Source organism: Anabrus simplex, chromosome 6 (assembly GCF_040414725.1).
Source record: "Anabrus simplex isolate iqAnaSimp1 chromosome 6, ASM4041472v1, whole genome shotgun sequence".
Lineage (NCBI taxonomy): Eukaryota > Metazoa > Arthropoda > Insecta > Orthoptera > Tettigoniidae > Anabrus > Anabrus simplex.
In genome coordinates this window covers 1,946,226-1,967,785 of record NC_090270.1, presented here as the reverse complement: position 1 = coordinate 1,967,785, position 21,560 = coordinate 1,946,226, and the positions used below count along the sequence as shown (strand labels likewise).

General features: G+C 38.1%; 1 protein-coding gene across 4 annotated transcripts in view; it reads right to left on the bottom strand.

Moving 5' to 3' along the window:
* Nse4 (Non-SMC element 4) overlaps positions 1-21,560 on the bottom strand; it is a 243,308-nt gene that overhangs the window by 175,509 nt on the left and 46,239 nt on the right. For all 4 annotated transcript variants that reach the window (XM_068228190.1, XM_068228188.1, XM_068228189.1 and 1 more), the window contains one exon: positions 20,914-21,120. In XM_068228190.1, coding sequence (XP_068084291.1) covers positions 20,914-21,120 — 207 coding nt within the window. The remainder of the gene's footprint in view (positions 1-20,913; positions 21,121-21,560) is intronic.

The window sequence follows — 21,560 nt, the reverse complement described above, 5'->3', positions numbered from 1 at the left end:
GAACAGCTACATACCAGAAGAATAATTAGTTTGTATGGCAGCAGCAGCTACACACCAGAAGAATAATCCAAGCTTCATAGAGCAGCAGCAGCTACATACCAGAAGAATAATCCAAGCTTCATAGAGCAGCAGTAGCTACATACCAGAAGAATAATCCAAAAGTTCATAGAACAGCGGCAGCTACATACCAGAAGAATAATTCGAAATTTCATAGAACAGCGTCAGCTACATACCAGAAGAATAATCCCTAGGTTCATAGAGCAGCAGCTACGTACCAGAAGAATAATCCAAGGTTCAAAGAACAGTGGCAGCTACATACCAGAAGAATCATCCAAAAGTTCATATAGCAGCAACAGCAGCTACATACCAGAAGAATAATTCAAAAGTTCATAGAACAGCGGCAGCTACATACCAGAAGAATAATCCCTAGGTTCATAGAGCAGCAGCAGCTACATACCAGAAGAATAATCCAAGGTTCAAAGAACAGCAGCAGCTACATACCAGAAGAATAATCCAAAAGTTCATAGATCAGCGGCAGCTACATTCCAGAAGAATAATCCCTAGGTTCATTGAACAGCGGCAGCTACATACAAGAAGAATAATCCAAGATTAATACAGCAGCGGCACCTACATACCAGAAGAATAATCCAAAAGTTCATTGAGCAGCGGCAGCTACATACCAGAAGAATAATCCCTAGGTTCATTGAACAGCGGCAGCTACATACCAGAAGAATAATCCCAAGGTTCATAGAGCAGTGGCTGTTAAATACCAGAATAATAATCCCCAGGTTCACAGAGCAGCGGCAGCTACATACCAGAAAAATAATACAAGGTTGTCCGGCTCCATGGCTAAGTGGTTAGCGTGCTGGCCTTTGCTCACAGGGGTCCCGGGTTCGATTCCCGGCAGGGTCAGAAATTTTAACCTTAATTGGTTAATTTTGCTGGCACGGGGGCTGGTGTATGTATAGTCTTCATCATCATTTCATCCTCCTCACGACGCGCACGTCGCCTGCGGGCGTCAAATCAAATGACCTGCATCTGGCGAGCCAATCTTGTCCTTGGACACTCCCGGCACTAAAAGCCATACGCCATTTCCATTTCATTTCAAAACACAGTTTATAGAGCAGCGGCAGCTACATACCAGAAGAATAATAATCCAAGTTTCAGAGAGGAGCGGCAGCTACATACCAGAAGAATAATCCAAGATTCAGAGACCAGTGGCAGCTACATACCAGAAGAATAATCCAAGGTTCAGAGAGCAGCGGCAGCTACATACCAGGTTCATATAGCAGCAGCAGCAACATACCAGAAGAATAATTCAAGGTTCATATAGCAGCAGCAGCTACATACCAGAAGAATAATCCAAGGTTCATATAGCAGCAGCAGCTACATACCAGCAGCAGCAGCTACATACCAGAAGAATAATTCAAGGTTCATAGAGCAGCAGCTGCGTACCAGAAGAATAATTCAAGGTTCATAGAGCAGCAGCTACACACCAGAAGAATAATCCAAGGTTCATATAGCAGCAGCAGCTGCATACCAGAAGAATAATCCAAGGTTCATATTGCAGCAGCAGCTACACACCAGATGAATAATCCAATGTTCATATAGCAGCAGCAGCTACATACCAGAAGCATAATTAGTTTGTATAGCAGCAGCAGCTACATACCAGAAGAATAATCCAAGGTTGATTGAGTAGCAGCAGCTACATACCAGAAAAATAATCCAAGGTTCATATAGCAGCAGCAGCTACATACCAGAAGAATAATCGAAGGTTCATATAGCAGCAGCAGCTATATACCAGAAGAATAATCCAAGGTTCATAGAGCAGCAGCAGCTACATACCAGAAAAATAATCCCTAGGTTCATTGAACAGCGGCAGCTACATACAAGAAGAATAATCCAAGATTCATAGAGCAGCGGCAGTTACATACCAGAAGAATAATTCAAGGTTCATATAACAGCAGCTACATACCAGAAGAATAATCCAAGATTCATAGAGCAGCAGCAGCTACATACCAGAAGAATAATCTAAGGTTCAAAGAACAGCGGCAGCTACATACCAGAAGAATAATCCAAAAGTTCATAGAACAGCGGCAGCTACATACCAGAAGATTAATCCCTAGGTTCATTGAACAGCGGCAGCTACATACAAGAAGAATAATCCAAGGTCCATAGAGCAGCGGCAGCTACAAACCAGAAGAATAATCCAAAAGTTCATAGAGCAGCGGCAGCTACATACCAGAAGAATAATCCCTAGGTTCATTGAACTGCGGCAGCTACATACCAGAAGAATAATCCCAAGGTTCATAGAGCAGTGGCAGCTAAATACCAGAATAATAATCCCCAGGTCAACAGAGCAGCGGCAGCTACATACCAGAAGAATAATACAAGGTTGTCCGGCTCCATGGCTAAGTGGTTAGCGTGCTGGCCTTTGCTCACAGGGGTCCCGGGTTCGATTCCCGATTGGTTAATTTTGCTGGCACGGGGGCTGGTGTATGTGTTGTCTTCATCATCATTTCATCCTCATCACGACGCCCACGTCGCCTACGGGCGTCAAATCAAATGACCTGCATCTGGCGAGCCAAACTTGCCCTTGGACACTCCCGGCGCTAAAAGCCATACGCCATTTCCATTTCATTTGATTTCATTTCAAAACACAGTTTATAGAGCAGCGGCAGCTACATACCAGAAGAATAAATCAAGGTTCAGAAAGCAGCGGCAGCTACGTACCAAAAGAATAACTCAAGGTTCAAGAGCAGCAGCAGCTACATACCAGAAGTATAATCCAAGGTTCATAGAGCAGCGGTAGCTGCATAGCAGAAGCATAATCCAAGGTTCATATAGCAGGAGCTACATACCAGAAGAATAATCCAAGGTTCATAGAGCAGCAGCAGCTACATACCAGAAGAATAATTCAAGGTTCATATAGCAGCAGCAGCAGCAGCTACATACCAGAAGAATAATTCAAGGTTCATATAGCAGCAGCAGCTACATACGAGAAGAATAATTCAAGGTTCATAGAGTAGCAACAGCAGCTACATACCGGAAGAATAACCTTAGTTCATAGAGCAGCAACAGCTACATACCAGAAGAATAATTCAAGATTCATAGAGTTGGAAGAGCAGCTACATACCAAAAGAATAATTCAAGGTTCATAGAGCAGCAACAGCAGCTACATACCAGAAGAATAATTCAAGGTTCATAGAGCAGCAACAGCAGCTACATACCAGAAGAATAATTCAAGGTTCATAGAGCAGCAACAGCAGCTACATACCAGAAGAATAATTCAAGGTTCATATAGCAGCAGCAGCTACATACCAGAAGAATAATCCAAGGTTCATAGAGCAGCAACAGCAGCTACATACCAGAAGAATAATTCAAGGTTCATAGAGCAGCAACAGCAGCTACACACCAGAAGAATAATTCAAGGTTCATAGAGCAGCTGCTACGTACCAGAAAAATAATCCAAGGTTCATAGAGCAGCAGCAGCTACATACCAGAAGAATAATTCAAGGTTCATAGAGCAGCAGCTACGTACCAGTCCGACTCGTTGGCTGAATAGTCAGTGTACTGGCCTCGGTTCAGAGGGTCCCGGGTTCGATTCTCGGCCGGGTTGGGGATTTTATCCTTAATTGGTTAATTCCAATGGCACGGGGGCTGGGTGTATGTGTTGTCTTCATCATCATTTCATCCTCATCACGACGCGCAGGTCGCCTATGGGAGTCAAATAGAAAGACCTGCACCTGGCGAGCCGAACCCGTCCTGGGATATCCCGGCACTAAAAGCCATACGACATTTCATTACGTACCAGAAAAATAATCCAAGGTTCATAGAGCAGCAGCAGCTACATACCAGAAAAATAATCCAAGGTTCACAGAGCGGCGGCAGCTACATACCGGCAAAATAATCGCAAAAATCACAGGACAATTAAAACGCGATACGAGCAACATCAACCTGGTTTCCAAGAAGAAAGTTGATTGCGTCCATGGAAAATTAAGTTTCGTTCCGGGATATCTTAAGATTCACAAATTAATTACAAAGATAACAGCTTGATAACCATTGGTACAATTATCCATAAATGCCAATTCTTCAAAGCTCTCAATTAGAAAGATGAAACACCAGTCATGTGTTGTGATTCTGGCAAGGTTCAGCTGCCACCACTCCAATCTCCACCTGAACCAATGTACAGTTTACTAATGGGTGCCCATTCAGATCGTGGCCATTTATTGGATCTAATTAGAAAATATAACAGCTGTTTTCAAATGACATCAGTCGGTGCTAAACAAGTCATCCAAGATGGCTTTATGCCAACTTTCAAAGTACAAGGTCAAATTTATCATTGCATAGACAGTCTATTGCCAAGTGCTCATCAAGATCCTGGATTTTGTAGACTTACTTTGTTGTTGAAGATGAAAGAGAAGCAGTAATATGATGTTCTAAGATACTAGATGTTAAGCCAGCTTTGGTTAAACGGTTGCAGTTCATGCAAACAGAAAACCAGCTGACGCTCACAGTGGATGATATAATGCTTCAACATCTAATGAGGTTGCTTTAGTAATCGTTGGAGAACAATTTGAAAAAATAGATATAGTTATTCAGAGCCACAATGATAAACTCAAATGTATCAGTGAAATTCATTTGTCTTATGATGCACTTCAATATATATTCAACATTGTTTGAAGAAAAAGGTATCAGCGGCAAGCTATTATGCCTTTTGAATAATGGTACGAGAGGGTGAATATAATTTACTCTTACGTTTTGGTGCTTTGTTAAATCAATATTTAGTTGAAATGTATAGAAAAATAGAAACCATGAGGTTAAATATCATTTGCAACAATCAAAAGCAGCTAAGATCAGAAAATTATATTCATTTAAGAGATGCGTGAGCAGGCAAGATATAAGTGCCGATCAACTTGTACAAAGAGTAATTGTGCCTTCATCATTTACCGATACATGCATGAATGCACACAAGATGCGATTACATACCACATCATTACGAAAGTCCTGATCTTTTTATTACATTTACGTGCAATCCCAAATGGATTGAAATTTTGGAAGAATCTGGAATAGGCAAAAGCACTACAATCGTCATGATATCATTTCTAGGGTATTCTGATTGAAGGTGAAAAAACTAATGGACCTTTACAATAAAGCAGGTAATGTGCGTTGTTACATGCACTCAGTAGAATGGCAGAAACATTGATTGCCTCACATTCATATATTACTGTCATCATCATCATCATCATCATCTCCAGTTTCCCGGGTGTGGTATATGAGCCTCCTCCATCTCATCCTGTCCTTGTACCATTCTTCCTCCACCAACTTGCCCCAATCATGACCTCTCAGCAGTACATTACTATTAGTACATCGCTCTTAACTAAATCTATCCATTTCCTTCGTGACCTTCTCACGGGTCGTCTTCCTTATACCTTTCTGTCAAATTCCTTCCTTGCAGTTCTGTTTACTGGCATCCTCTTCATGTGACCAAACCACTTCAGTCTTGATATCTGAATCTTACTGAGGAGAGAATCATCTATTCCTACTTCTTCTCTAATTTTCTCATTCCTAATCTTGTCTTTCCTGGTTTTCTGGATCATAGTGCGTAGGAATTTCATTTCAGCTGCCTGAAGTTTGGAATTATCTCTATTGGTTAGTGTTGTGGTTTCGAGACTGTATGTAAGAAGTGGTGTATAATAGGACTTGTACAATGCCATTTTTGTTTTCATGGGTATTTGCTCATCCCACAGCAGGTGTCTTACCTGGTGGTAAAATTGTGTTGCCTTATTGATTCGATTGTTCACCTCACGTTTTGCTAGGTTGTCATTTGATATAACGCTACCCAAGTATTTGAAAACTGGAACGCTGTCCAGTTGAGCTTCATTTAACATGACTATTGGTTCTGCTCCTTCCCCATACACTCAACTCCTCATTCCAGCTTTGTATTCTCGCTCCCAATTCCTCTTCTGAGTCACTCCAGATCGCAACATCATCTGCAAATGTGAAGGCTTTGATATCTCCATGTTCTTTCCTTTTAATAGATTTCATTACTACATCCATTACAATAGTAAATAGAAGTGGTGACAATAAGCTGCCCTGCTGCACTCCTCTCTTTGTTTCAAACCAGTCCGACAAACCACATCCTACTTGAATACAGCTTCTGTTCCCACTATACAACATTTTCACTTTGTCTATGAGGCTGTCTCGCACTTGAAGTTCTTTCATGCATTGCCAAATTCTTTCCCTTGGTACACTATCGTATGCTTTCTCAATGTCCAAAAATATTAGAAATAAAGGCTTGTTCTTCTCCCAGTATTTTTCCATTAGCATCCTAATTGCAAATATAAGGTCTGTAGTTGACCTTCCTGGTCTGAAACCATACTGCTCTTCTTCCAAAATTGGTTCAACAATATCTCTGATTCTGGTCTCTATTATTTTTTCCAATATTTTCAGGACATGAGACAGTAGTGTGATACCACGGTAATTAGTACATTTTCGTCAGCTTCCTTTCTTGAACAGAGGTACAATGATGCCCATCTTCCAGTATTCAGGAATAGTATTTTCCTCCCATATCTTGTTGAGCAGTCTATAGAGCCATTGAATTCCTGGAACTCCCGCTGCTTTCAGCATATCTGCATATCTTGGCTCTCCTCTATCCATTGTTATGTTTTCTGTATCTCCATTCAGCAGCTTTTCGAAATAGATCTTGAGTTCTTGTTTAATTTCTCCCTCTTCTTGTGCCAGAGTTCCATCATCACGTTCTATTGCTTTTATGGTCTCTCGATCCCTTCGCTTGTTTTTCACTACTCTGTATAGCAATTTCATATTTCCTCTACTGTCCTCTTCCAGTTTGTCTGCAAACTCATTCCATTTCTTCTCTTTTTCTTCCCTTACAATGTTCTTTACAGCAAGTTTCTTGTTCCTGTATACTCCTTGAAGTCTTTGTATTTCTTGTTCATTTCGTTCTTGTCCCCGTTTTTCCTTGTCCAGTGCCTTCTTTATTTGGTTTCTTTCTTTCACCGCTGTTTTCACTCTATCATTCCACCATGGTGTCTCCTTTTTTCTTTTGATAGAACTTGTAACTCCACATAGGTTTTTGGCTTCTACAACAAAGGTGTCTTTGAAGGCCTTCCATTCTTCATTAACGCTGGTTACTTCACACTTCGGCAAACTCTGTTGAATCCTTAGTTTGTATTCTTCCTTTATTTGGACTTCTTGCAACTCATTTATTACTGTGATTGGTGAAAAAATACCGTCTAACAAGATCGATGACATCATTTGTGCTGAAATTCCTGATCCAAATAAAGATCCTATTTTGCACGATATTTATAAAATCTAGAATGGTTTAAGGACTCTGCGGTAGTTTGAATCCTAATGCACCTTGCATGAAAGATGGACATTGCAGTAAGAGATACCCATAACCACTTCTTTGTCAAATACAAACTGGTCATGATGGTTATCCGCTGTATCAAAGACTGGCTCCACAAGATGGAGAATTCACAGTGCAGATCAACAGTGCACAGCTTGACAACGGATGGGTAGTGCCTTTCAATCCTGTTTTATCTCGCTTATTAAAAGCTCATGTTAATGTGGAACACAGCAGATCTGTTAAATCAGTTAAATATGCATTCAAGTAAATCAACAAAGGCTGCGACCAAGCAGCTCTTTCACTACAAAATGAAGCACTTGATTGAGGTAAAATTATATGAAAGAGGAAGGTATATTAGTAGTTCAGAGGCAGTGTGGCAAATTCTGGGATTTCCTATTCAAGAAAGACATCCCACAGTATTCCATTTCGATGTACATCTTGAGAACGGGCAACGTGCCTGTTTCACTTTGGATAATTTGACAGAAAAAGTCACGAATCCTCCAAAAACGACTGTTTTGGCTTTCTTTGATTTATGTGATACGGATTCTTTTCCAAAAACTCTCCTGTACCATGAGCTTCCATCATACTATGTATGGCAGAACAATAAATTTGTAAGAAGAAACCGAGGCGATGATGTTGAAAGTTGGCCAGGAGTTAAAAAAGATTCTGCACTAACAAAGGTATATACTATTCATCCAAATAATACTGAATGCTACCACCTCCGAATCCTTCTTCACGAGGTTCGAGGACCAACATAGTTTTCTTCAATAAAAACTGTGGTTAGTGTCCTATATCCTACATTCCAAGTTGCATGTAAAGCTCTGGGATTATAAGAAAATGACAGACTTTGGGAGTTAAATCTTGAAGAAGCGGTTTTGAGTAAATCTCCTTATAAAGTACGTGAAATTTTCGTCGTTATGCTAGCATTTTGTCAAATTTCTGATCCTGCTAATGTTTGGGAAAAGTTCAAAGATTTTTTGTCAGATGACATCTTATGGCAAACAGAAAAGCAGATGGAAGATTATACTCTAAATCACAGTGAAGTATACAACCAATGTCTATTATTAACCGAAGACGCAGTGTTATATGTAGGAGGACAGAAATTTAAGTCAGTATGGCTTACAACAACCCGTAAGGTCTGGAAATGAAGAAAATAGAGAATACATAAAGAAAACCAATTACGATATTCAATCTTTGGAACGACTGATAACAAACAGCGAAAAATCTTTAACTTCAGAACAACTTGCAGAATATCGTAAAATCCTGAGTAGCATGCAGTCTGAAAAATCCAGGTGGTATGGGAAAAACATTCCTTATAAATTTGCTACTGGCAAAAGTCAAAACATTGCTGTAGCCACCACATCGTCTGGGATCGCCACAACATTACTGGTGGGAGGTGAAACAGTGCACGCAGCCTTCAAGCTGCCTCTTAATCTTACTCGCACTGAGACTCCCGTCTGTTATATTTCTTAACAATCTAACACGGCCGAGGTTTTGCAAGTGTAAACTTACTGTTTGAGACAAAAGTACAATGGACCATTAATGCGGGTTTGAGGCTCTCGATAATACTCTCGACGACTTAAGGAGTAACAAAGTAACTTTACCAGTGATACCAAGAGAGATGCATGTTACGAGGCAAAGGCATGTGTAAAAACGTCATACTTATGGTCTAAAGTACACAAACTTGCTTTGAGAAAAAATATAAGGGTCCATTTGAGAGATCTTTTGGCTGGCATATTTTTGGAACTTCTTCTGAAAATTGGAAATGGAGAATTATCAGAAGTCGCTGAGAAAATTTTGATTCCCGAAGGTTTAGATGCAGTAGTAAATTCTTCAGAAAGTATTATTTCAAAGATATATCCCGATGTCGCTAATCTGAAAGACAAATCTATGGACCTGCTGTGTGAGCGAGCAATTCTCACACGGCTAATGAAATAAATGAAGTATTGCCTACATATTTTGATGCAGAAGAAATAGAGTATCAATCAGTCGACATGGTAGAATTATCCACTAAAATTCCTAAATACTCTTAATCCTCCAGGACTCCCATGTCACAAACTTCGCTTGAAAGTAGGAGCACCTGTAATGTTGTTACATAACCTGAAACCACCTAAGTTGTGCAATGGCACTATTGTTGCGGCCACGAAATTAGGCGGGTCAGAGAAATTACGCTGTTGCCAAGGTTATGTAGCAACTGGCAAAGAAATGGCTAACCGAACACATCATTTCAGAGCGCGAGGCAAGCTGCTCTCTCTCAAGCTCCTCATGTTACTTCATACAATGTTTCGAAACAAATTATACTACAAGCTTCAGAAAAGACTGCTGATTCCAGTGGTATAACTATTTTCCATATAAACTACTTTAAACAATTATGAAAAATAAAATCTTGAACGAGTAAGTTTAAATCCGTATTGATCTGTATTGAAAATTTCAGTAAGCGGCCAAGTTTTTATTTCTTCAGCCAATAAAATTTTGTCTGCGGGAAAAATGTAAAAAAATGACGTGAATTATATTTTTTATCTGAAACATATTTCCGTGAGTCTTATCATTTTCCTGAAAAATGGCCCAGAAAGCGATCATGTAAATGTCGCTAGCTGAGGCAGTTCGAGGCGCACGCACCAACACAGGCTGCAGGACCCCGTAAATACTTTCGGATTACATATTAATCCATATCAGTTTTATTACATTATAATAAATATTTCAATACTGTATATTGTACAGAGTAATACAGAAAAAGAACTACTTTAAAGAATAGGTTTACATTAATTTACAATGAAGTAAGAATCAGTTTCTGGCTTCAAGGCAGTCTTAGCCACTGTCATCACTCATCTCACTATCTGTCGAGTCGTCTTTTAGACTGGTGATGAATAGCTCCATTCTTTCGTCCCTTACTATTTCCTTGACCCAATCGTCTGTTTGAACATTTTCTGCGCGATTAAAACACTTTTCCCAATCTGCAGCAGTCACGCGGTCGATGGCTTCTGACGTGAGTTTTTCTGCGCCCTTTATTTTGAATGTCTTGTTCCTCTCTGCCACTTCTCTCTTGACTTGAGCCCTAATCAATTCACATTCACTATCCATCTTCAACTGCACTTACGATGCAAACTCAACAGCTGCTTGACAGGGAATGACTCGGGTAAAGTGGACTGGAGTGGATGGACTTCAATTTGACAGCACTGCACGATCAGCGTTGCCAGTCCGTGCCCAGGGTTAAGCGACTCTTGACCATCTGTCTCTTTGCCGTTCCCATATCTGACGACAGCTCAGTTTTCCTCACCCGCCTAATTTGGTAGCCGCGACTATAGATTGCGTGTGACGGGTTTAAAAATAAAATTTAACAGAAGCTACTGTTATTACAGGGTGTGCTCAAGGAGAATCAGTGTTCATTCCACGAATGCCACCAGATTTTCCGTTTGAGTTTAAAAGACTGCAGTTTCCAATTAGAGTATGCTTTTCTATCACAATTAATAAATCTCAAGGCCAGAGTTTAATATTTGCAGAAACCGATCTATGCAAAGATGTTTTTCTCAAGGACAATTTTATGTTGCCTGTTCCAGAGTAAGTTCTCCAAGTAGCTTAGTCACTTTGGCACCAGAAGGAAGACCTGCCAATATTGTATACAGTAAAATACCAGTATAACAAAATTTTGGGGACCTCAGAATTTAATTTGTTATAGTGAAATTTTGTTATTCTTCTTCTTTTATGGCCACATAGGATCACTTAGTCAGTCCGTCGTTCAGGTCTCTTTGAAGGGATTGTCCAGGCTTTGCGGTCCGCCCAGTACTTCTTCAAATGCTCCGATCTTCGTCCCCTTTTCTCAGTTGAAAATATGCGTGTTGTTGGTTTATTTTGTGTAAGGGTAAAGCGGAGGTTTGTATTCTTGAGTTTTGTATTCAATTTTATCTTATTTGTGGTGTCTTCTGTTGTAAGGCCTATTTCCTTCAGATCCTCTCTTACTTCTCATTTACATCCTGTGTGGTATTTTTTGAGACAAGATTGTGTTGTACTAGTTGTTTCAGAAGTCTCGAACCCTGCATCCTCATGATATGTCCAAAGAATCCCAGTCTCCTCTTACGCATCGTATCTGTAATGGGTTCTAGCTCTTTGTACACGACTTAGTTAGGTATTACAGTTAAAATTGAAATAATTGATAAATAGATTCAACCTATTCAATACAAAAGAATAAGAAATGTAGTAAATTACATTCCCATTTAATAATAAGAAGAAATGGTACCGGTTTCGACCCTAGTCCAGGTCATCGTCAGCCGATTAAAACATAAAAAACAATGCATAGGAAAAGGAAAAGATCATGGCACACGCAGCGCTAGGCAAAGTCCCACAATGTTTACGAATAGCGGAGAACGGTTAAATGATCCAGTTTTTAAACACTGTCAGGCTCAAAGTCACATCACAATCGAACACATAATTGTGGAGGAGTTGAAGATGAGTAGATCCATTGAAGCAACTTGCCAGCTCCCGGTGATCAGCGCGACACATTCAATATCAGGCACTGTGGTTTCAAACGCCAAAGTAAAATGGAGAATAGCTTCAAGATCCAGTAATTTTCCTCGGTCGCGGGAAAGTAAGTATAAAGATAAATATAATACAATTCAATATAATTGGATAAGTAATTGTGCTCCTATAGAATACTTAGGTATTAACCGCCACTCTCCATCTTTGTGGTATTTTTTGTTGATGCAGGTTCTTCCAATCCTCCTTTCAATTTTCTGAAGTCTGTCAGTCTTTGATTGTTTATTCAGGTAAAAAAGTGTTTCTCCTACATATGTAGCTTCCGGTTTTATAACTGTGTTGTAGTATTTAATTTTTGTATTTATTGATAGACATTTCTTTTTGTAGATATCCCATGTTAATTTTTGTGCTTTAGCTAATGTATACTTTAAGGTTAAGTTTCAATATTCCACCTTTACCATACCATAAGTTTATTGTTTATTTATTTAAACAACATTATTAAATAATACGGGACATGTTTCGTCTAACTTGTAGACATCATCAGCCGTAAGATATTCAAGAAAAAGCTTTAAAAAGGACAAGGACAGAAAACAATAAAATAAATCGGTTCCAAGTACTTGGAACAATCTGAAACATCCTCGCTATTTTGATTGACGTTGTTCGACAACCGATTTATTTTATTGTGTTTGTTCTGTCCTTGTCCTTTTTAAAGCTTATCAACTTAAGACTCATGATCTGATCAGGACAACTCCTCCAGGGTCTGAAACCTCCTTGATATTCTCCTAGTTCTTTCTCAAGTTGTAAACTTATGCTATTAAGGATGATTATTGAAAAGATTTTGCATGTTATGTCTAGGAGCAAGATTCCCCTGTAGTTATTTGGGTTGGTTTTGTCTCCTTTTTTGTGCAGTGGGTGAATGAGGGCTGTTGTCCAGTGTTCTGGTAGTTCTTTAATCCAGATAGAGACAAGTTGCTGTTGTTCCTGCATATTTCCAGATTTCTGCAAAGGTCTGATCTTCTCCTGGCGCTTTGTAGTTTTTTAATTTATTCAGAGCTTGGTAGACTTCCTTTATTGTGGGGGGATTGATGTTCTCTGGTGGTGTTTTTATCGGGGTGTTGGTGTCCAAATGAAGGAGTTCTATAGGTTCCTCAAAATTTAAAAGCTTGCTGAAATATTTAGCCAGAATTTCTGCATTGTCTTTATTGTTATGAGCAAGCTTACCATTTTCATCCTTCATCAGTAGGGTCGGGGGTTCATATTTTTGGAGCTGCTTTCTGAAGGTTTTATAATAGTCCCTTGATTGAGTTTTATTGAATTGTTCTTCAATTAACTGCAGTGTGTCCTTATGAAGGTGTATTTTTATTCTTCGAAAGACTTGGGTAGTTTCTTTTCTCTGTTTTACTAGATTTTGATAGGATATTTCTGTTTTTTGGGACTGATGTAATAGCCATGCCTGATGTCTTTTCTCCACGGCTTCTTCACATTCACTGTTCCACCATTGGTGCTTTTTTACGTGGTTTAATTGGAGCCAGATCTTCTGCAATTTGTTTAAGGTTGTATATTAAGTCTTCAAGTTAATCTGTGACTTTTATTTTTTTCAGTTACTTTCTGGTAATTTTTGTTGTTGATTAGCTGGGTAGGATCTATTTTTCTTTTAGTTTTAAGGGGTTGCTTTTGTTGCCTCCTCTGGGGAGTGAGTTTAATTTTAATTTTAACTACGTAGTGATCTGAACCTGTGTCTATTCCTCGGAATACTTTGACGTTATAGATCTCTTTGTGGTGGTATTTGTCCATGCAGATGTGATCCAGTTGCCATTTTCCTTTAGTGTAGTCAGGGTGTTTCCATGTTTTGAGTTTTTGATGTTTCCTCTTAAAACATGTAGATTTTGAGATTAAATTATGGTTTCTACACAGGTCAACTAGTCTCTCTCCATTTTTATTTGTTTTCTTGTGTGCGGCCATTTTCCAATGATGTCACGATATTTTCTTTCTCTGCCTAATTTTGATGTGCGAAATACACGGCGATTAAAACAGGATGAATTTTGTTATAATGAAATAAATCAATTTTTAAGAACTCGCCCCTTGCTAAACCTGTTGTAAGAATCTACATTATTTCAACATGAATTTACACATAAAAAACCTTAATACTGTATTTATTAAATGAGAGGAAAATTAGGCTACAAATATTTACATGAAGAAATGAAGTACAGGCACTTGCAAGAAGTTTTCAGCATCTCAAATTTTACCCTGTACCGGTACATTATGTCCTCGATTTTTTATTTTGAAAAAGTCTGTGATTTTCTTCTGAACACTGCCAGATGCAAATTAATATTCAAGGCAGTCAGCAACCACTGTACTTGAATTTAACACAGATTCTGACACATCACTTCATGACAGAAGAAAGTCCTGCAGACTACATGCCATGTTTGTTGCCTGCACAAGAGTCAAACTCTGTTGAACACCTCGAGGTAAATCTTCCTCTTCCTCCTCATCATCACAGAGATTTCTATCACTTATAATATCTACTGATTTAGAAATCGGTATGTTGGAATACATGTCTTTTATGTTACTTTCCTCTAATTCAAAATCCTTGGTTCTGTTGCAAAATTAAATCATGTTGTCGAGTACTGCTGTCGAAGTCAACTTGAAAAGTTTCTTTAAAAAATCTGTATAAACTCTGCTATCATATAGGTTGGATTATTTCTAAAATTTACTATTGATTTTACAGATGTGTTTATTTTATGTATAGTGTAGTTGTAGTATTCTTTTATGACATTTAAGTATACAGTAAAACCTCGTTAAGACGTTTCTACAGGGGACAACAAAAAAGAACGTGTTAAGCAAGGAAACGTACTACTGAATATACGAATGAAAACTATCCACTAAATATGTCAATTTCCGACATGAGGGCATTTTACGTTGTGTATCCGCAGGTACAATGTAACCTATATCTACGATATCTAAAGATGAGGGGAAAGTATTATTAAAAGGTGTGAAAAACATGAGAGAACAAATATGAGAAAACCTTTTCTGCTGCAGCTCTAAAATAAGTGCACTGAAAGTTGTGGAAAACACCAAAACCTGTGCATGGGGGTCAAGTATTATTGCAGATCACACTCTCTAAAAAAAATGTTAGTAGAAGCCTTTTATTTTGGAGCAAGGGGTTGTTAAGCTCTTTGACAATGAATTGGAGGTTACACTCAACCATGTGCGACTGGCAGGAATTACTTTGGCCACCATTTTGAATCGAACAAAACTTCGACCAACTGAAGTGTTAGTCGAAACTCGAAGGTGCGAGTTCAACATTTACTAGATGCGGACGCCCAGTCCACTTTCTGACAGATTTTAATTTTGTATTCATTAGTAAGGAATTTCACGACTTTGAAGGCCTGATGTCGTACTTCTTCACTATTTCTCCTTTTCTTTCCTCCTTCCTTCACTTTCACAAGTATTTTACATTTTTCTTTTAAAGAAAACTTCTTTCGCTTCGTTTGATCTATATTCGCGAAAGAGTTAACTGGCACGTTGCTTCACGAACGAAAGATAAACAATGAACGCAGTACTGAGTGTACAGTAGAGATGTGAAACCATTGGTTGATTGTAAATGTGGTGCTCCTACCCAGCCAATACTGTTGCTTCTTACGTATTGGTTACTTTGAAATCGATATCCAGCTCGACCAATCGCGTACATGTATGGAAAATGGCTACCTGAACCATGTCCTGAAAACACGAATACTGTAATCCAATCTGTACATCCTAATATTTGAAGATATTTTTATTAACAGAAAATTGGCTTTAATTTGTGTTTTATGTATAAGAAATTAATCCTACCTAATGCTGTTCAGTACTGGTACACCAAAACTGAATAAGATAATCTGTTGGGTAGGCAACCCGCTTGTCAGAACTGTAATGTGTTTGCTTACCTTCCCCTGATTTGTAATCGGGTAGTTTTGCCTGTGTATACCGCTTGGCATTCACTGTACAGACATGTAGTGTGAAATACACGGCGATTAAAACAGGATGAATTTCAATTATATTTTGAAGGAAAAAGATGTTAAATATAAGCAAAAAGGACACATTCTAATTAGTTATACTGAAAGTTCGAAATTCGTTACAACGAAATATTTTAACACATTAAATAGGTAAAAGGGTAAGGGGCCAAAAATATTTTTTTTATTCTGAAAATTTCGTTAAACTGGCGTTCGTTATAATGGCATTTTACTGTATAAAGAAGTTCGAAACTGAATAATTATATTTAAAATTTTTCTTTTATTTGTTGTTATGTGATACGTATGATTTTATGTTACTTATTCATTGATTAAGTATATTAAAGTTCATGTTTTCTAAAGATATTTAAGTTACCTGATGGTTAGGTTTTAGATATAGTTAATTATGATGTGTTTCTTTAAATCTTTAAAATTATAATTTAGTTTGATAGCAAATATTTGTATTTTAACTCTGTATTTTGATTTCATAATTAAAAGTTAATTTTTAAGATTAAGACGATTTCATTAAGCTCATTCATATCTTTAATATTTAATTACTTCATTCCATTCATAAAGCAGGTAAAGAAATTGTTACAAAAAAGTACCAGTAATGTAAAATATGAATATATTTACATTTTGAGATCACAGGGAATTTTAAATTTCATTTAACAGCGAACTCGGAATGATAATCGCATAAATTAAAAATATCACTTTGTGTTATAAGAGCAGTCCAAAGAACACGATACTTTTGAATTTCACAGCTGAAGCCGGGACGGGAAAATACATCACTTACGTTAACGTATTACATTTCTGATGAAAGTCGATGAACGCCTAACGTTTGGTTCGGTGGCATTCCAAAGAATATGGGAAATAAAAAAATATAATGGGACATGACTATGACACGAGTGAAGCCGCGGGCGCTAGTAATTTTTTAAAGCATTGATCTCAACTGTGTTTTTGTCTTTGTACATATGCAAAAATACTGTTTCACAGTTTTAATTCCAATGCAATTGCAAGCATCGTCTTATGGTTAGTCCACACCAAAGTTAATAAACAATGTTAATGAAAACATTTGTCACAACATGTTAATACACTTTTGTTAACAAACTTCTTCAGCATTGTGTCCACACCAAAACAGCTGTTTGTGAGGTTACAATGGATAGGATCACGAAGAAGAGAAATCTTACTGCTTCAGCTTTCATTATTTTACTGAGTAGGCCTACAGTTAGAGAAAAGCACAGACGCAAAGTGTGGCAAAGAAAAATATTGGAAAGGTGAGTAGAATTAAATTTGGTGAGAACACTTATGTCAGAACTTTTAATTCATGATTAAAGTTTGTGGTTTTTAGCATTTGCGATAAATGCGACTTTGAAATAATAACATTAAGTTATTTATTAGACCACCTAATCAATACAAATTTTGTATTGATTAGGTGGTCTAATAAATAACTTAATGTTATTATTTCAATCTACATCATCAATACGGACCAAAAATGATATTTATTACATGAAATGCGACTTTGTCAGTGTATGTGCCTTCGACCTGTACGAGTGGTTTTTAGCGATTTCGAATTAGCGATAAAATGCAAAATTATACAATTTAGATGTGAAATTTTCACTTTTATACGAAATAAAGATTTTTTTAAATGATGCATTATTCTTAAAAATAAGATATATGTTGTTATTTATTTCAGAGAAAAGAATTATTACGACACCTTAAATCATTCAATGTGTGGAATATCTTTCACCGGCCAGAGAGCAGTGCAAAGAATAACCAGTCAAACAGCAAATACACTTTCAAGCACACACGTTCATTCTCTTTGCGTTGACCCTTGATCATAGTCGGTTATTCTTGACACTGGTGTTGAGTAGTAGTTTTGTTTTAAAGCACAGTAGCGATTTATTTTATTATCTGGCAGCCATGCATAGAAGTGAAGTGACAATCAAACAGCGTGCCAAAAGTTACAAATTGGGGCATTTTTATGCAAGCGATACAGATAAGCCTATATTGATGAGCTGACTTTGCACTTGAATGGAAGAAGAAAAATGTTTTGCAGTCCTTCCTTTGCCTCGGCAGCACTGCAGAGCATTTGGGTCTCCACCAACAGTGTTGATGTAGAGAGGTTTCTTTTTAGCAAGTACAACATGATTGTAACTGATAGGCGGTCTCGAATGAAGGAGGACACCGTTTAAACAATTGGCACATTGAACTTCAATCATCACTGAAATTTCTCTTCCTTGTAGGTGTGTTGTACTGTGATAAATGAATACGTTCAGAATAGTATTATTCACTTTGAAATAGTGTTTGTAAACTTGTAAATATGCATATTAGTGTGTGTGTTAATACTTCTTGCAGTCTATGTTGATGTTTGTCTTATTTTGCATAGTGTATTCAAAACTGCATGACGAGCAACGTGTGATTAAACAGTATGATTTTACTCCCAACTGTCGTGTGTGCAATTTAGCCAATTTTGCATATTTTAAACCGAATTGTTACAAAACGCTAAATTTGAAAAGTATAGATGCTCAAAATGCTAAATTTGAAAATCAAAACGCTAAATCTCTGATTTTTAAATGCTATAAACCACATACTCTATTCATGATGCAGCAGGCTTTCAAAATTTTCTTGAGAATGCCCCCACATGACTTTCAGTTTTTGTTGACAGTAATTGGGTCTGAAATTGCAATTAAGAATACAAATGTAGTCGGTCCATTATTGAACATTATAAATTTTTCAGCTAACTCATTCCTGGTTGCCAGAATTTCACCCCAGTGTACTAAATTGGGCTCATTATTTGGTAATTAGCACACCTACCAAGACACATGGCCAGTGCATACCGTGGAGGCCATTGCGTAGGCTACTTGGAGTCACCGGCATGCCAATGCACTATGAGAGACTTTGTCTCGTTTTCAAAAATTGATGCCTGCCTGGCCATCAGATGATATAGATGTTGATTCCCATAGAGAACCTGAAATATTTGTCCCGAATAAGTAAATTTATAATATCAACTAGCTGATGTACCCGTGCTTCGCTACGGGATTCTCAGAAGGACTGACTTTGTGGTTTTCTTAACTGAAATCAACATAGGTCATTACAAAAACGTAAGTATTAATGTAGCGATTAAAAGCAATGCTATCATATAAAATACTCGATCAAATGGAAAGCCGCAAGTTTTATCACTTTTAACGAACAGTGCTGCGGTTAGATTGCGGTGCCAATCTAATAGCCCAAAATTCCAGAGCTGGGATGACCAGGCCGCAGATTGCCATGAACACTCATCTGCCATTATTCCGCTAAATATGCACACTGTTCATTCCAATCAGTGCCTCGGAGTAGGGATTGAATAGCCCGAATGCTATGATGATCCAGTGTGTTACATACCAGTAGTATCAGAAAATTTATAAACCAGGGGAATGGCATGCTAAAGAAGAAAGTTATCTAACTCTCCAGCTACTTCCCATCAATATTCAGGCAGGCTGTTACAGTCTGTACGACTGGGCAAGTTGACCGTGTGGTTAGCGGTGCGCAGCTGTGAGTTTGCATCCGAGAGATAGTAGATTTGAACCCCATTGTCGGCAGCGCTGACGATGGTATTCCGTGGTTTCCTACTTTCACACCAATCAAATGCTGGACCTGTACCTTAATTAAGGCCTAAGGTACTCCTAGCCCTTTCCTATCCCATCGTCGCCATAAAAGCTATCTATGTCGGTGCGACGTAAATCAAATTAAAAATATTCTGTATGCAGCAGTAGTCCTATCTACCGGAGATGAGGGGCAACAGAAGACAAAGCACATCACAACAAATAATGGTCAATGTAATGTTATTGTTGATCAATGTTAGGAGCTTTCTATATTGTAGGCCTTCACATTTAGTTTTCTTTCGACTCTGTGATTTGTAAAATATTTTATACCGTAAAATGTAGTTTCTTATTCTCCGACTTACATAGCGATTTCCATTAAATACTGTTTACCCATTTTCTCGTTACTTGGCGCTGATATGGACTTAGTAACAAAAATCCAAATTCATGAACATGTTTGCGATCAAAGCCAGTACGGTAACAATGTATAAGACATGAATAATAGGAAATTTAATACTATATAACCTTAGTTATGTAGCATTCATCGATTACATCTCTAATAAGAAATATTTGAGAATTACATTTTAGGCCTTCCCCTAAACTACCATTTCACTCAGCGTGAATAAAATAATTTACAGCCTAGACTATAGCGACTTATTTCCTGACTTTGCATACCGATTTTCATCAAGATAGGACTACTAATAACAACAATATTTTAGAATTAAATTTTAGACCTTCCCCTAAACTACCTTTTTCTCAGCGTGAATACAATTATTGGTAGCCTAGATTGTAGCAACTTATTCCCCAACTTTGCATACCCATTTTCTTTAAAATACGACCACTAATAACATAAATAGTTGAGAATTAAATTTTAGGACTTCCCCTAAACTACCATTTCACTCAGCGTGAGTAAAATGATTTATAGCCTAGATTGTAGAGGCTCATCCCCCGACTTCACATACCGATTTTCATCAGACCACTAATAACATAAATAGTTGAGAATTCAATTTTAGGCCTTCCCCTAAACTACCACTTCACTCAGCGTGAGTAAAATGATCTATAGCCTAGATTGTAGAGGCTTATCCCCCAACTTCACATATCGATTTTAATTAAATTTTCTTCAACCGCTTTCTCGTGATGCGTGTTCATACATACAGACAGACAGACAGAAATTACGGAAAAGTAAAAAGTGCATTTTCTTGCTACTATGGACATGACCGATACAGAAATACCATTATTTTCAAATTCTGAGCAATGTACAGACAAAACTCTTATTTTATATATATAGATGTAGTTGGTCCGTTATTGGACATTACAAATTTTCCAGCTAATTCATTCCTGGTTGTCAGCATCTGACATCCTCAATTCTTACTCCGTTCTTACTCTTTTCACCACACTTCCTTCTCCATGACCAGCTCCCTTCCCGATTGCTTGAAGGTACTTCCTTTCCATTAAATTGGGGGAGCTACTAACTATGAGAGAAGGTATGTCTAAGTGTTCTCACACATACCCCTCGAGGGTTCTTGTATGGCTCATTGTCCACCTTCTTGCGCTGCTGCCGACACGGCTTCTTCTCTGTTTGCGGCCCTTCTTCAAAAGAGCCCAGCAGGTAGGTGATACTCGGAGCATACTTGAATGATGCCGCTGCCATGGGCTCAAGATTGCGCCAATGTAGTTTCTCGCCATCGTTCAGCAAGTCGCTCTTGAGGGTGGACAACTGCAACATTCGGGATTGAAAAACAAGAAGTGGAAAAAAATTCAATTAAACGACAATTGGTACATGAACATAAAACTAAAATGTTCTGAGTCACAATGAACCCTCAAAATGTTTCTCAACATAAAGTGCATTTTGTTCCCTGTTTGGGCCTGGTTTATTGTTAAACCACACTACTCGTCCCTCCACCTAGCAATGTTACAAATTGGGGCATTATGGAAGTGATACAGATAAGCCTATACTGATGTGCCGACTTTGCAATCAAAGACTTGAATGGAAGAAGAAAAATGTTTTGCAGTCCTTCCTTTGCCTTGGCAGCACTGCAGAGCATTTGGGTCTCCACAAACAGTGCCGATGTAGAGTTTTTTTAAATTTATTTAGCAAGTACAAAATGATTGTAACTGATAGGCGGTCTTGAATGAAGGAGGACACCGTTTAAACAA